Here is a 16,031-nt window from a genome sequence, read left to right on the forward strand (position 1 = left end):
CAGAGGCTGCAATTTTCTTTTTATTTCTTTCCTTTTTTTTTTTGAGACGAAATCTTGCTCTGTCACTCAGGTTGGAGTGCAGTGGCATGATCTCAGCTCACTGCAACCTCTGCCTCCCTGGTTCAAGCAATTCTCCTGCCTCAGCCTCCTGAGTAGCTGGGATTACAGGTGTGTGCTACTACCTTCTGGCTAATTTTTGTATTTTTAGTAAAGACGGAGTTTCGCCATGTTGGCCAGGCTGGTCTCAAACTCCTGGCTTCAAGTGATCTGCCCACCTCGGTCTCCCAAAGTGCCAGGATTCCAGGTGTGAGCCACCGCAATCAGCCTGAAATTTCTTTATCATTAAGACCAAACTTCACCCTTTCGTGGAAGTTGTAGAATTCACCCAGACTGTTTCATTTTATAAATCATCACCTTGCCTCTCTTCTCTCTACCTCTGTTTCTTGCTCACAGAACTCACTGCCAGCCTCTCTTTAAAAACTAAAGTTATTATCTAGAATAACCCAACATTAAAATATGAAATTTATTTGGATTTCAGTTTAAAAGGAGCAGGATATTGATTTTTTTGAGATTTATAGTTACATTCAAATTTTTTTTTGCATTGAAAAAAGTTTAGATTTTCTGAAACCACATATTAATTTAAATCAACTTTCAAATCACTTGATGCTCTGCCTTCATTTCTTAGTGTTTATGTGAAAGCACATGGTCAGTTCTCGCTGCATCAGAGCTAGCCTTTCTGTCTCCAGTGGGCATCATTCACTTCCTTTTCCACGGAAGATTATGGACAGTGAAATGTAAGATGCATGAGGAAAATCTAAGTGGAGAGGCTCCCTGTGGTAGATTTATAATAGTAATGTAAGTGATGCACGAGGGAGGTGTTCAGAGTAATACTCTTTTGCATTATAGTAAGAAACATTTGAAATTTAAGTGTTGTTTCACCAATTGTACATTAAGGTAATAAAATACAATGGATTTTGAAATGCAAAAATAAACAACAACAACAACAACAACAAACCCCAAAACCAAAAAACTAAAGTTAGCTAAAAACAACAAAAAAGGAAAACTAAGAAGTTCTTAGTCTGGTTAGTGATTCCTAGGCAAGTCATTATTTAATAAACAAAAATGTTAGCTTTGGCATTGAAGGTAAGTTCCCAAGGCGGTAATGACAAAGTAAGATCCACATTAATCTAAAGTTTCCATTCTTCCATCCCACCACACCCTCCATCCCCCAACTCCATGTTTAGACTGGGGGAAGGGATAAATTATGCATGGAAATACAGTAACTACCTCTGAATACTCCATGAAAAAACAACAGAGAAGCTACTATTGGGGTCCAGGAGTTCGTGTATCATTTTCTGCTTACTGGGTGGGCTGATGGTCCACAAAGAATTTGAGTTTCCTTCCAGTTCTGCTACTGTTATGTCTTCTTTTTCATAATTTTCCAGAAATTGCATAGCACCCTGTATGTGCACAAATGCACATGCATAAATAGATTATATGCATCATGCTGTATAAAGAAAGCAGTTACTCTTCCTTTGAACTGGCAGTATGGAAAAGGTTTCTCCCTTTGAAGGGAATATTTTTATAATGGATGGTCTTGAGTATTCCATCGCACTAATTTGGCTTCCTTACCCACAGGTATGGGCAGTTTCCAGTTACATTACCCAATCCCAGCGGTTGCTACCATCAATACAGCTGTGGAACCATTCCAGTTAAACAATAAAGGAAAAACAGATAATTTAGTGTCATTTTTCCTTTCCACTAAAAAGGAAATTTATCACCTATCGGGGAATGTCCCTCTCATGAGGGAGACCAAACTTAACCTGCTCAGGACATCCCAGCCCTCTCTGAAGAACTGCTCATTGTTCCAGATTAGTGTTGACCGTGTGCATTATAGGTGATAATTTACAGAAGAGAGAAGCATCTCCTTCCTATTCACTCTCTTCAATAAAAAAAACTATTTGTAAGACAAATTTTAATGATGAGGATTATGTTATATTATTAAAAGTGTGGAATATAGACAAGAGAATAACATCAGCCACCATCCTGCTACCAGAACATCATCATTGTTTTAAGTTTTAGGGGATGTATTTCTTATTTTTTGTAATTTAAAAAATAATAGCCTTTTTAAAATTTATGTTTTAGCTTGAGAAATTGTCATGTCATTTATAGTCTTAGTCTCTGTAATGAATTTTTTAATTACAAAATAAGTTGCTTAGAAAATCTTTGGACAACATGGCACGTAAATAAAATGGAAAGTAGAAGCTCCTTCTCCCATTATGACCCCTCTAGGGTATCCAGTGCTAATCAAATTCATTTAATACATCTGCCTTAATTTCCTCAACCAGCTCCTGTTTGCTGAGCCGCAAATTGCCTCCACTTCTGCTAATACAGAGAATGCACTCATAAGCCAGTGCCTAGATAGAGCTTTCTCATATTTTGAATTACTTCTTAGGACAGATTCCCAGAGTAGGCCTACTAGTCAAGAGATGAATATATACCACAATTTAAAAAGTTAAACAATTTTTAAAATAGATCAATATTTAAATGTTTATTACCACTAATGTTCAACAACAAAGACATAACTTCTTAGATTATCAAAGTGAATCTGCTGTATGTAACTGATCAACCCTGAAAAGTCCTTCTTCCCACCACCTCAGGCCATGGCAAAGCATTAAACGACAACGAGTGAGCTCCCCTGGATGAGAGGTCTTCATAGAAATCTACTATAGGGATTTACTTACGGTGTCCCTAGAAAAAGCTTGTATAAATTTATTAAAGTTCTGCTGGTCCATAACTTTCAACTGGCTTTGTTGGGCACTCATTGTGAAAATAGGCTGGAAAACAAAGAGAACAGTGTTGTCAATATTCCCCAGCTCTTCTCTCCATCCTGAGTCAAAAGAAAAACATTTATGTAGGATATTAGCCCATTTATGTAGGATATGTTTATCCCATGACAAATGGCATCCAAGATCTCTTTTTGGAGTCATTATTCCCATGCTCAACACCAGAGGGGAACTAGTCTCTCAATGTCTTTGGCGCCTCATTTCATACATCACGTGTTTGCTGAGCACTCAGAATATGGACAGGACAGCGGGGTCGGCAGCTCATAACTAAATACCCTACAGGCATCTATCATAAAGGAGTGTGGCGTGGGGCAAGGCTCTGGTAGGCGGGGTGTGCACAGAGATCACCTGATACCCTCCCAGGGTAATTGTGACGGAGACGTCCAGGGGCTGGTTGATGACCCCAGCCACAGATTTGATCAAAGACATGAAGAGAAGAGGAAACCAGACAATGCAGATGAGGAGGACGATGATCATCCCTCCCATGCCGTACTTCACCACTTTCTTCTTCTTCTGGCCCCGCGGCTGAGGGTATCTCTGCAACACAGAGTTCAGACAAGGCTCAGGCTCGGGTGCTTTCCCGCAGGCAGCGGGACTGGGGGATGGCGAGTGCTCTGACTGCGGTGCTGGGAACATGGATTTGCCCTGAATCTTCTCTGTGTGCTCTGACATGGGGACAGCAACCTCGTCCCAATCTCGAAACGAAGTTAGGTAGTGATGTGAAGCTGTCCTGAGGTCGCTCCAGCACCCCCTGGTGCTTCCACAGGGGCCAAGAGGACTTGAGCGGCCTTCTCCCTTCAAGACTGTGGGTGGGTTTTGCTGGTGATGAACTCATGGACCAAGGAATCAAGTGTCCGGCCGAATGAACCTTCTGGTTTTAAGGGATTATGCGAGAGAAAGATACTTTACTTTCAATTCCTGAATATTTAAAATCTGTGCCTTTCAATTGACCCTTCCCTGCCCTTGGAGGGTGGAAAAACATGATTTTTAATTTAATTAATGATACGTGTTCTTAAAGACAATGTTGTTCGAGTCCTAAAGTAAGATTTGTATGGGACAGGTGCAGTGGCTCACGCCTGTAATCTCAGCACTTTGGGAGGCTGAGGCGGGCGGATCACGAGGTCAGGAGATCGAGACCATCCTGGCTAACACAGTGAAACCCCGTCTCTACTAAAAATACAAAAAATTAGCCGGGCGAGGTGGCGGCGCCTGTAGTCCCAGCTACTCAGGAGGCTGAGACAGGAGAATGGTGTGAACCCGGGAGGCGGAGCTTGCAGTGAACTGAGATGGCACCACTGCACTCCAGCCTGGGCGACAGAGCGAGACTCCGCCTCAAAAAAAAAAGAAAAAGAAAAAAAAAAAAAGATTTGTATGATGAGAAAAGCCCCCTCTGGGCGCTGGCTTCAGGGAATGGGGAGGGGCAGGTGCGTGTTGCAGGGGCTCACTCTCCTACAGGAGCCCGTGCACCGGTAAGGCTGGGGGCGCTTCTGTTTACTTTAATAGAGATTCATGAAGGGCCCACTAAGCCCCCTGCTTAGAGACTATGGACAAGGGGAAGTTGGAGCTGTGCTGTCTGGCATTGAGCTGCTCCTGTTGTACATGTGTGTTCTTACTTCACTGTTGCTGCTCCATGACCTCTGTCCTTTCAGGGTTACCCCTCAGGCCAAGCTACATGCAGAACATGGGGTCAACCCCACTCCCCGACGTGGCAGTGTGATTTATCTTCAGGAGGGTTCCATTCGTTTCAGCAGATTAAGATAAGGAAAAATAATCTACCATTTACCCATAGGCACTAGCTGCAGATTACAAACCAGGAGAGAGGCCTGGGACTCAGTATAGGACATGACTACAGTGGCTTTTACAACCCATAAACACAGAGACCACAGTACAACAGGCCCCATCACTGTAACGCTGAAATTCCCAGGGAAAGCTGCAGAACACACCAGGAATCACACGGAGGAGCCTTTTTCGAGGAGGGTATTTTGAGATGAGAAAGAAAGACATTTCATGCCACCCCAGCTAATGTTTGTTGGGTGTTTCTATTGCTCTTATGCAACTGACTCTTCTTTCATATATTAAACTTTTGAGAAGTGCAATAAATAATAGTAATCTAGACATATTTAAACCTTAACATTCAACCTAGCAGAATAAGCAGATATTTGCACTTCAATTTTCTTTGCACAAAGAGGTTAAATTGTCCATCCCTCTTCAAAAAGTGAGTCAGAAGTAAGCATGAGTCCAAACCACTACCAGCCCCACTTTTCTCTACAACATCACATTCTTTTCTGCTCCCAAAGGAGCCATTTAAGAGTTTTTGGGATATATCAAGCAATATACCATTTTTAACAAATAACTACAATATGATGTCGCCAAAAGAAGAAAGTATCTGGATGCTATTGATGACTATGGCGGCAGTAAGTCTAAAATTCTCAACTCTAGTTGGTTGGAAATCACTGGGACATTTATAGGTTGAGATAGTTTTGCCTCATGCCTTCATTGTGAGCAGAAGCTCACATTCATCTTAAAACCAGCCTATATCTAAGAGAAGTAGACAGGAATAAGGCACATCTCCTGGTTTCTTACCTTCTCCGACTCCCGCCAACACTTCAGGATGAATATGTGGGCATAGATGTCCTCCACACAGATCCAGCTGGACAGGCTCAAGGTCGTGTCTGTCCACACCCAGTCCATCACTGCCCTCAGCTCAGTCAAAAAGGGCACGAGGCGAAACCTGGTAGGAAACACATCTCGTCAGAGAGACATTTGTAGGTGGCCCCCACCACCCTGCTCACCCGGGAGCTCAAGCAGTTCCTTACTGCTTTAACCTCATGACTCACAAAAAGTTCTCCTGGTGACCCTTCCAGTAAAACCCAACTTGGAACACAACTGCTTTTCATTTTATAAGTGGAATCTATGATTTGATTTTTTTCTTTTCCTTTCTGATTATCATACCAACTGGATCTCACTTTTTAAGTGTGAAGGTGACTCTGCTTCTTTCCTATTTATTTGTTCATGTTACGAGATTTGGCATGGAGGTCGCTGAATGCTGTGGCTCTCTGCTGGATGGTGAAGCAGGGGTGGTGCACTTGTAGGTTAAGATGAGGGAAATGGATGAGGCGATGGAGGAGGAGGTTAGTGGGGAGCCAGGGGTGAGGCCCTCAGCGCAGGCTTGCTAGAGTACCAAGTGGATGGTCTTGGCTCAGCCTCTGTGTTTCAGTTGTGTTTCAGAAGGGATTGGCCCTGGATCATCCAGGCTCTGAAGATTTTCCTTGTCTCTTGCTGACACAGAGCGTCTCCCGCCTGGAGAACCTGAGGTTCTCCCAGGGCCCTACGCAGTTGTGGATTTCGCCACTCAGCATTCTCCCCTAGGCTGCCTCAGCCTGTCACGGGAATATAAACCACTCCCGGAAGAAATCGGGCCCGAGTAAAGGCTAGCATGGAATGAAACACCACCTTCCTGCGCTTCACGCATCTGAAGGCGCTCACACTCTGTTCTGTCTGGGGCTGAGGGCGAAGCCAGCAGTGCCGGGACTGTCTCACTTTTAGGTGGTTTAATTTGCGAGAGAACAGAGGGGAGATGCTGCGCTGACACTTGTCAATAAAACAGCACATGTGGCTTTTGGTTGTTAATTACTACTGAGCAACAGGGGTCCATGGGCGTGAGGGTTGGTGTTTGGCAGAAAGGAAATGCCCCTCTTCATGGAGAACTTACTGAATTACAAAAATTCTAAGATAATTGGAATTCCAAGGTTCTGGAACGGTCCAGGCTCCAAATACTGTGTTCTGTTGTGCCAGAGTTATAAATACTTACGATTCATGTATCCAGTTTCCTTCTCAAATATTATCAGTAATTATGCAGGTCTTAACCCATGTGGAGAATGTAGAACAGGCACCCGGCAGGTCGTGGCATGAACAAGAAAGGTATTTCAAGAGGCAGAATCTTCTTTTGCCAGCATTGTAACGTTCCACAATGATTCCACTGATGATTGTCTCTCCCCCTTCCTTCCCAGGTGGGACACAAAATGCCTTTCCACGGCTATTCTTCCCCCCTACAGTGACTGTGACAATGCGAGCGTCCCTACCCTTGGAATAAAGAGGTTGGACATAATTGTTCTTTGGTGAGGAAGTTCCCAGGTGCGTTGGGTAGCAGGAACGGTCTCGGTAAGCATATCAACCCGAAGTAAACGCACTTCACAAGTACCAAGCTGGGACCAGGGTTCTGGCTGAATTTCCTAAAATGTAAGTACAGCAAGTGAGGGAAATGAAATACTCTTCTGAACCAAAGGTGGCAGGTGTTGAATTCAAACAACAACACGGCCGACAGAAATTCCCCTTCATGCTCAACTCAGTTTAATCAACTGTCTACACATGTGGATCTTAAGGCAAAGGAGGGATTAAAAACTCCGATTATTAAGCGATTTCTGTGAATGCGTGCTTCAACTGTCTTATACGTTGTTTAGGCCCATAATTAAAATAAATTATTGAGGCGAATTTACTGGATAAATTTCTACTATGTAGGATGTGAGCTCCATGTCAAATTAGGCTCCTGGAAAGAAAAAATCTTATATACATTATATATGAGATATTTAAATATCATAAAACACCACACACCACACACACATACATATATAGCGAGAGAGAGAGGGATCTATATTTTAGAATAGGTAGGAGCAGAATTTGATAGGTGGGACTTCTCATGTCTTTTTATACACATTATTCAAAATAGGTAATGGATTAAAACTCTGGCCATCCTGGATTGGTTCCAGTTCTGTTCCTGTTGTTATGGGGTTCGTTTTTCAGGCCATCATTTCTAAGACATCAGTGTCTCATTTGAACAATTTTCTAAGTTCTGCAATCTACTAACTCCGATGGACCTACCTCTATTCTATTTTTAACGATTTCATTCATCCAATACGAATGTAGTCTTTTTCTCCAGGATGAATAGGTGAGTGAGACATAGTTTTGTACAGTTCAGACTGCCTGCACAGCTGAAAAAATTAGACTTAGATATAAATTTCCACTAGAAACATTTGAAATTTAATTTCAAAGATTGATGATGCCTATAGGACCACTTCTAAACTTTGAGACTAAATGCAGCATTCTCCAAATGTCTTAAACATGGCTCCATACACATTTTAAAAGGATCAAAGAAACTTTCTTGAGTGCGAGTTTGGTATATTTTCTCTGCTCTAAGATCTTCCATACTTTGGAAGGTTTTGGATACAGCCGCATCGTTACTCTTTGGCCATATTTTGGGTTGTCACTCCTCCCTTACCTCCTCCTCCCTCCCTCCCTTCCTGCTTTCTCCTCCCTCCCCTCTTCCTCCCTCCCTTCTTTCCTTCTCTTTCTCTCTCTCTCTCTTGCCCACATCCCCATGGAGATACCTAATGGTTCCAGCACCATTTGCATTTGTTGAAAAGACTGTTCTATCTTCACTGGATGGCTTTTGCACCTTCCCTACATCAGCTGAATTGGGACTGTGGGTCAACTACTTCTGGACTCTGTTCTGTTCCACTGTTCTGTTCGTCTGAATCTTGAGGCTACACCTCACTGCTTGATCATTACAGCTTTATAATAATGCTTGAGGTCAGGAAGAGTTAAGTGCTCCAATACTGTTCTTTTTCAAAGTTATTTCAGTTCTTCGAGATCTTCTGCAATTCCATATGAATTTTTATCAGCTTACCAAATTCTACCAAAAAATATTGCTGGAATTTTGATGTGCACTGCGGTCAATCTATAGATCAATTTGGGGAGAAATTGCATCTCCCAAAATTCATGAGAAATTCACAAGTATTTTGATGCATGAACTGAAGTCTTCTTGATTTATTTAGGCCTTCTTTAATTTCTCTCAGCCATGCCTTTTATATTTTCATTGTAAAAATCTTGTACGTTGTATCATATTTATCGCTAAATATGATAGTTTTTCTTATTTTCAGTGGTATTGTAAATGATATTCTTAAAATTCAAATTATTGAGCATTTATTGCTTGCATATAAAAATACAATTGAGTTTTGTATGTTTGTTTTGTATCCGCAACCTTCCAAAGTTCATTTATAACTTCTCACAGCCTTATTGTACATTCCACCAGATTTTCTATATAGACTGTCATATCTGCTGCATGGTTTTCCTTCTCACTTTCCAATCTGGATTGTGTGTGTGTGTGTGTGTGTGTGTGACTGAGTCTCAGTCTGTCGCCCAGGCTGGAGTGCAGCGGCGCGATCTCAGCTCACTGCAACTTCTGCCTCTAGGGTTCAAGCGATTCTCCTGCCTCAGCCTCCTGAGTAGCTGGGTAGCTGGGACTATAGGTGCGCAACACCACATACTGCTTTTTTTCTTTTTTCTTTTTTTTTTGTAGAGATGGGGTTTCACCATATTGGCCAGGCTGGTTTGGTCTAACTCCTGACCTTGTGATCCTCCTGGCCCAGCCTCCCAAATGCTGGGATTACAGGCTTGAGTCACCGTGCCCAACCCAATCTGGATGTCTTTTATTTTTACTTATTTTGCTGGCCTGGGATTAGGATCTAGTATCACCATTCACTGGCTGAATGACTTTGGGGAGATCACTTTTCTTTCTGGGGTGTATCTATCTTAATCTGCAAAATTAGATAATAGGCTTGGAAAGAGTTTTAAGATGTCTTTCTTCTCTGAAATTAACAGTTTCTGTGAGGGTTGGTGAAGAAAGCCGACATGATGTTGTTAAACATCAGAAAAAGTATTTAAGTTCATCATTGAGATACTTCAGGTGTTGAATTTGGTTTATTTCTCTGATTTAAGAGGGGCGGATATAATTAAATATTTGTACTGAAAAATATATTTTATGTATTCTATTTTAAATACCAACAAATAATATTCACAAAACTCTCCTGAAAAAAATTATAATATTTGTACAAGCAGTGGCCTTCATCTGAATTATTATTATAGCCTGGCCTATATTTAATCTCCCAATATATGGTGTGGAATGGAGAACTTATTGGGCTATTGTGTATCCTCTGGGTAACAATCCTTTATTTATTTACTTCTACTATAGATTCAGGAAAAAGTATCCCAATTCTACTTTCCTTTAAAAATATCTGCATTGTCACCATTTATTATTATAAATCAATAATTCTTATACTGAAATCGAAAGGTCAGAACCTATATACTCAGACAAAAGCACCCATTAGGCTCTGGCTACCGTTAGAAACAATTTGGATTTTCTTAATAGAAATTACACTTGAACTGGTTTATTTATAAGCCACATACGTAAAATCCATTTTTTTCATTACTTTCTATTCATACTTCCCAAATGATATCAGCCTGCCTGTTTGATAATGTTATTCATAAGACTTGGCTACAAATGACTCGGAGGTATGATCAAAAGATCAAATTTACTGTTAAGCATGAAGACTTTTCAGAGATACTTGAGGATGTTTAAAATAGTACATCATTGACCGGGCACAGTGGCTCATGCCTGCAATCCTAGCACTTTGGGAGGCCCAGGCAGGAGGATTGCTTGAGGCCAGGCCTTTGAGACCAGCCTGGGTAACATAGTGAGACCTCATCTCTACAAAAAATGAAAATAAAAAATAGGAGTGGTGACGTGCACCTGTATCCCCAGCTGGTCTGGAGGCTGAGGCGGGAGGATTGCTTGAGCCCAGGAGTTCAAGGTTGCAATGAGCTATGATCATGTCACTGCCCTCTAGCCTGGGAGACAGAGTGAAATTTTGTCCCTAAAACAATAAATAAATAATTAAAAAAAAAAAAAAAAGCTAGCATGTCGTAATCTGGGAGCACAGTTCCAGAGGAGACTTTCAGAGCCACAGCAGATGATGGCAGCTTCACTGGATTAGGTACGTGGCTCCCCAGGCCAGCGACAAAGAGTTGTAGTTTGCTTGTGTACATAAATTCAGATATGCTTATTAAAAATTCCTATTCCTACTACATCATATGGACAGGGCCACATTCACCTTCTGTGGAGCCTTTTCTTTCGTAACCTGACAGAGCAGACACTTCCCATTTATAAAACTCCACTGTGTTTTTCTTTGCCGACCTGACTGGATCGTTTGTTCATGCATGAGCACCAACAATCATAAGCACTGTTTTGGTGCTGGAGGTGTGGGGTGGGAGACAGTCTATAGAGAGGTGTCATCTGAACAGAGATCTCAAGCGTAAGGGGGAAGTAGACTTTGGGTTGGAGGCTGGGGAGAAGGCTCAGAGGGAGCAGAGCCTGGAGATGCCAGGCACACTGGGGAACTGTAGGTTAACACCCTTTCCTTAGGGTTCTAGGTGAGGGGAGCACAGTGGCCACTTTGAAGGATCTTACCAGCCCTTTGCTGACAGCTTCTGGCCGCCCTGACCAGCAGCACTAGTTGTATTAGCAGCAGAGTCCAGCAGGATGGGTCCGCCTGCTTCTCTTACCATGAGCTGAGACTCTGCTAGGTGCTTTCAAACCCCGCTGCAGTTAACCCCCACCAGTCTCCTATGCGAAGACTCTATCATCTGCTCCCCATCCCGCTCCCTCTATCTCTTCTTCTATCCATTAAGCAGCCTCTATTTGTTCATCTATTTCTTGCATGACTTAGTCTCGTGCCCTCTCTCCCTCTCAAAAATGCCCCCAAGACCCCACTCCACTTTACCTCCACCTCTGCTAAGGTGGAGAGAGAAACACAGCACAAAGACCCTAGGTTTGCTCTGGTCATAAAGGCTGTCACCTTTCTTCTTTATAGAAACCTTATTTCTAAAAATGTGGATAAAATCTAATTAAAATAGTTTTGAGGAATCAGTTCACACTTTGGATTTGCATTGACTGTTGACCCAAACCTTTAGCTTTTCCTACCCGTAGTGCTGCTGTGCCAAGGCTCTGCCTGTGGCCAGTAGTTCTGCTGTGCAATGCATGTGAGTGTCACCTCAGGAAACACAGTTGCATGGAGGTGGGCTGGTGCCTGCGGTTTCTGAAGACCTTACCTCTCTGTCACACCGGGTAAGATGAAGAACATCCAGAAGTGAATTCCGAACACAAGGATGACCTGGAAGATGACCTTTCCCAGTACAGTCTTCCTGAGGTAGAGGGCTCGGTCCACCACCATGGTTCCAAACTGAATGAGGACCATCACCAAAAACGGCCCTGGGACCTGGTCCTCCGACAGTGAAGAGGTGATGTCTGCAGCTGCTGAGTGTTTCTGGGGAAGAGACAACAAGTTCATGCCCAAGACAGGCCATTCACGGGAAGGAGCGCCATCGCCGTGGGTCAGGGTGGGTGCTGTGGCCTCTCCCCCAACCTACCCCAAAGGCCCAAAAGCCGAAGACAATGATGATGAAGTCCACAGTGTCAGCCAGGAACATGAGCACATACACGTCAGTCACGGCGCTATAGTCCGGGTGGATGAGGTTGTAAAAGAACTGTTTGATGGGCACGTAGATCTGCAGCGTCCTGCCAAATGGAGACCCCCACCCCCAACCCGCTTGTTTCAGGAAGGGCAGGATGGCAGAAATGACCAGACATTGCCATCATGCCATTCTTCCGCAGTCCCCTTTCCAGTCAGGTCCCACCTTCCTCTCTCTGCCTCAGGATAGTCCCGCTGTGGACGGCTCCTGTTCTAACGGAGAGCGTATACACGTTTACTGCCAAGATAGGTACTGCAGCCCTCTCTGCTGATGGCACCGCAACCCTCTCCTCTTGCTTGAAGGATAATAGAATGGTATGATGCCCTGGGAACGAGGTGTTGGGTTTGTAGCCTGATTCAATTGCTCACTACCTGCAGGAACCATGAGCATGCTATGCAACCTCTGTGTTTAGTTTTCTCATCCGTAAAACTGGAGTGGTAAGAAGACCTGATGCCTAGGGCCAAGGTGGGAAGTAAAGGAGGGAATGCATGAGGGTGCTCACACTTGGAGTGCTTGGTCCGTGTGCGTCTGAATGTGCGATGTCCCTGCTCCTCCTGTTTTAGGGCCTGTGTCCATCATGGCTCCCACATACTGCCCTGGCCTTTTATCTGTGCCTTGTTCTGTGCCTCAGTGCAGTGTCCTGCTGGCTCTTGCTCCTCTGTCTAGCCTTTGCCCTATCTTTGCTCTGGGACCTGCCTTCAGTTCAATGCCACGTTCGGGTGCCACTGGCTCTCCTGCTCTCAGAGCCTCTGTTCAGGGCTCCACTCCCAGCTGGCAGTCCCAGTCCCATGCACCACTTCCATCCCCAGCAGGTGGCAGGACCTGTGTAGTTTGCTGGGGAACAGGTGTATGACCACGGACAAAGCATTTCCCCACCATGCACTTCTGTCCCCTTCTCAGGGTAAAAGTGCAGCTCTAAGGCCCTTCCAGCATTGACACTGTAGTCCTCTCAGTCTGGCTGGACTTCCCCATGATAATGCCTAAGAGCACAATCCATGAGCCCTTGAAATGGTCCATTTTCTCTGTTTGAATAGAAAAGGCATGTGCATAAATGCAATGGATATAAAATGAATCACGCCTACGGAGAAATGATTTTTAAAGACAAGACAAAAAGGGGTAATTTCATTCTGCCTTACACAGGTAACATCTGTGACACAAGAAGTTACTTCTCTGCTCTTTGCCCCTGGTTTATAGGAAATAATAAAGCCCAAAACCGTAAAATAAAGCTCACATGCCAAATGTTCTCATGGACTCACTTCTTTATGGTGAAGGCCTTTGCTTTGATTAAATGTTCTTGAAGCTTTTCCATATAAAGTTCCCTTTTGCTTTTTTGCTTAATACTCAAAACGCTGCTTCCTTTTTGACTGCTGTTTCGGGTGCTTGTGCTGCCTAGAAATAAAAAGAGATCACAAGATGGATGGTGAAGCCTGGGGTCTGTTCGCCTAGATATGCCAGAAGCAGCCCTGAGAGCCCACACGGTAGAGGGATGGCTCGGGACTGTTTGGGAGGATGAGTATGCACGGATGCATTTGTGAACGATGACTGAGCCCTTTGGGATCGGTCCTCTCAACTCTGCTCCCACCGTAGGCCTGGGGGGTTTCACACCCCATGGTGGCTCTCTCCTGGATTGTTATGCAATCTTTGTTTCAGAAGGAAATACACTGGAAGAATAGTTTTTATTGTGCTAACTAGGGCACTAGGATGCGGGTGCTCCAGACAGGATGCCCCATGTCTGTTTTCCTATCCTAGTTTCTCTAATTATAAAATGAATATGACATAATCTGCCAGTATCTGCCTCAAAATCAGGTTCTGAAGATGACTATACACCACTGCATGGAAAGCTTCAGACAGGAGCCCCGTAAATACAAAAGCTTCAGACAGGAGCCCCATAGATACAAAAGTCTAGTGATTCCAAGGGGGCAGCTGTGAGGCGTATCTACTTTCTGATCATACTCGTTGTTTAGGAAAAAATTAATTATTAGACTAGGAAATAACCATAGTTTGGCTAAAAGTTCTCATCAATTACATCTAAATATGTTTAAAAAATACATTGTGATTGACAGCACTCTGGATATGCCCTGCAAATTTTCGCATGTAACAAAAATCATCATGAGCCTGGCGTTTATTAGGTACAAGGCAGTGTGCCGGCCATTTTTCACAATTATCTGAAACCCTTGTCCTGAGATACAATAAGCTGTTTTGGGTAATGGGGTGACACAGCTGAGGCGGGATTTGAACTCTGGTTTCTCTGATTTCAAAGCCCTTTTCTTCTCACATAACAATGTCTGTCTCTTGATAGCACCCAATACACTCCCTTGCCCCAGACCCACAGGCACGAGAAAAACAAGGCCACCTGGGGGCTAACTGCGGCCTAGATATATTGTGTTGACAGATACCTCTCTGGGATCTGTTTGAAGAAAAGCTGGATCTCTGGGATGGCTCGGAGTTGCTGCTGGAGCGCTTCCTCCGGACAGCTGTCTGCTGCTCCGGGAAGGTCACATGCACTGACTCCACGGACGCGGCCAGGTTGATGGACTTGAGAGAATCCGAGGAGTCCCTCCTGCCATGACCGAGGGAGAGCTCATCATCTGATTCCTCCTTGTCCATGCCACTTTCCGTCATGTCATCTTCATCCCATAAGCCGTGGCACTGAGAAAGCAGGGACAGGGACAAATGAGGCTACTATTTCAGGTGGAACCCTTGGTATTCTGTCTTACAAAATCTCATCCAACAAACTGTCCTTCAAGATTAGAAGAAAAGGTGATAGGGTTTGGCTGTGCCCCCAGATCTCACCTTGAATTCCCAGGTGTGGTGGGAGAGACCCGGTGGGAGGTCATTGAATTATGGGGGCAGGTCTTTCGCGTGCTGTTCTCATGGGAGTGAATAAGTCTCACGAGATCTGATGGTTACAAAAAGGGGAGTTTCCCTGAACAAGCTCTCCTCTCTTTGCCTGCCACAATCCAAGTAAGATGTGACTTGCTCCTCCTTGCCTTCCGCCATGATTGTGAGGCCTCCCCAGCCACATGGAACTGTAAGTCCATTAAACCTCTTTCTTTTGTAAATTGCCCAGTCTCAGGTATGTCTTTATCAGCAGCATGAAAATGGACTAATACACAAGAAAAGAAAGCTTGTCTAGAGCTTTATGAGGGTCCCAGTAGGGAAGAGATGTGTGGGTGTAGACAGTAAGATTTTAGCTGATAATTAAGATGGAGACATAGCTTTTGGCAGATGGACTTAGGATGAAATTACAGTGACTTGACTTATTGGACGGAAAGTCACCCTGATGACCTTGCTGCTGTCGGACGGAGCTCTCCCCTGAACTCTTTGTCTGGCCACGCATTTGCTCCCCAAGACATTGCCTAGTCCCCTCTCTGACTCAAGAACTACGTGGAGGACAAGAGCTCCAGGCCAATTTGTCAGAAATCAGTCGGTCAAAACCAACTCAGAGAATGATCAATGCACCAGTCACTCAATTGACAGATGATTCTTTCTTTTTTTTTTCAGACGGAGTCTTGCTCTGTTGCCCAGGCTGTAGTGCAGTGGCGTGTTCTCGGCTCACTGCAAGCTCCACCTCCCGGGTTCACGCCATTCTCCCACCTCAGCCTCCCAAGTAGCTAGAACTACAGGTGCCCGCCACCTCACCTGGCTAATTTTTTGTATTTTTTTAGTAGAGACGGGGTTTCACCATGTTAGCCAGGATGGTCCCGATCTCCTGACCTCGTGATCCGCCAGTCTCGGCCTCCCAAAGTGCTGGGATTACAGGTGTGAGCCACCACGCCCGGCCTGACAGATGATTCTTAAATATTTATTTGTAAATGTGTT

General features: G+C 44.0%; 1 protein-coding gene across 1 annotated transcript; it reads right to left on the reverse strand.

The window, feature by feature from the left end:
• Positions 1–1,283: 1,283 nt before the first annotated feature.
• On the reverse strand, positions 1,284–14,903 carry LOC108523819 (piezo-type mechanosensitive ion channel component 2-like). The gene is made up of 9 exons (XM_017864600.1): positions 14,606–14,903; positions 13,466–13,598; positions 12,108–12,255; positions 11,790–12,004; positions 6,929–7,078; positions 5,430–5,577; positions 3,195–3,383; positions 2,745–2,837; positions 1,284–1,460 (listed from the first exon to the last, which is right to left on the reverse strand). The coding sequence occupies exons 1-9, from the start codon at positions 14,829–14,831 to the stop codon at positions 1,284–1,286; spliced, it is 1,479 nt and encodes a 492-aa protein (XP_017720089.1). The 5' UTR covers positions 14,832–14,903.
• Positions 14,904–16,031: the final 1,128 nt, after the last annotated feature.

Source organism: Rhinopithecus bieti, unplaced genomic scaffold (genome assembly GCF_001698545.2).
Source record: "Rhinopithecus bieti isolate Rb0 unplaced genomic scaffold, ASM169854v2 scaffold_78525, whole genome shotgun sequence".
In the NCBI taxonomy this organism is placed as follows: domain Eukaryota; kingdom Metazoa; phylum Chordata; class Mammalia; order Primates; family Cercopithecidae; genus Rhinopithecus; species Rhinopithecus bieti.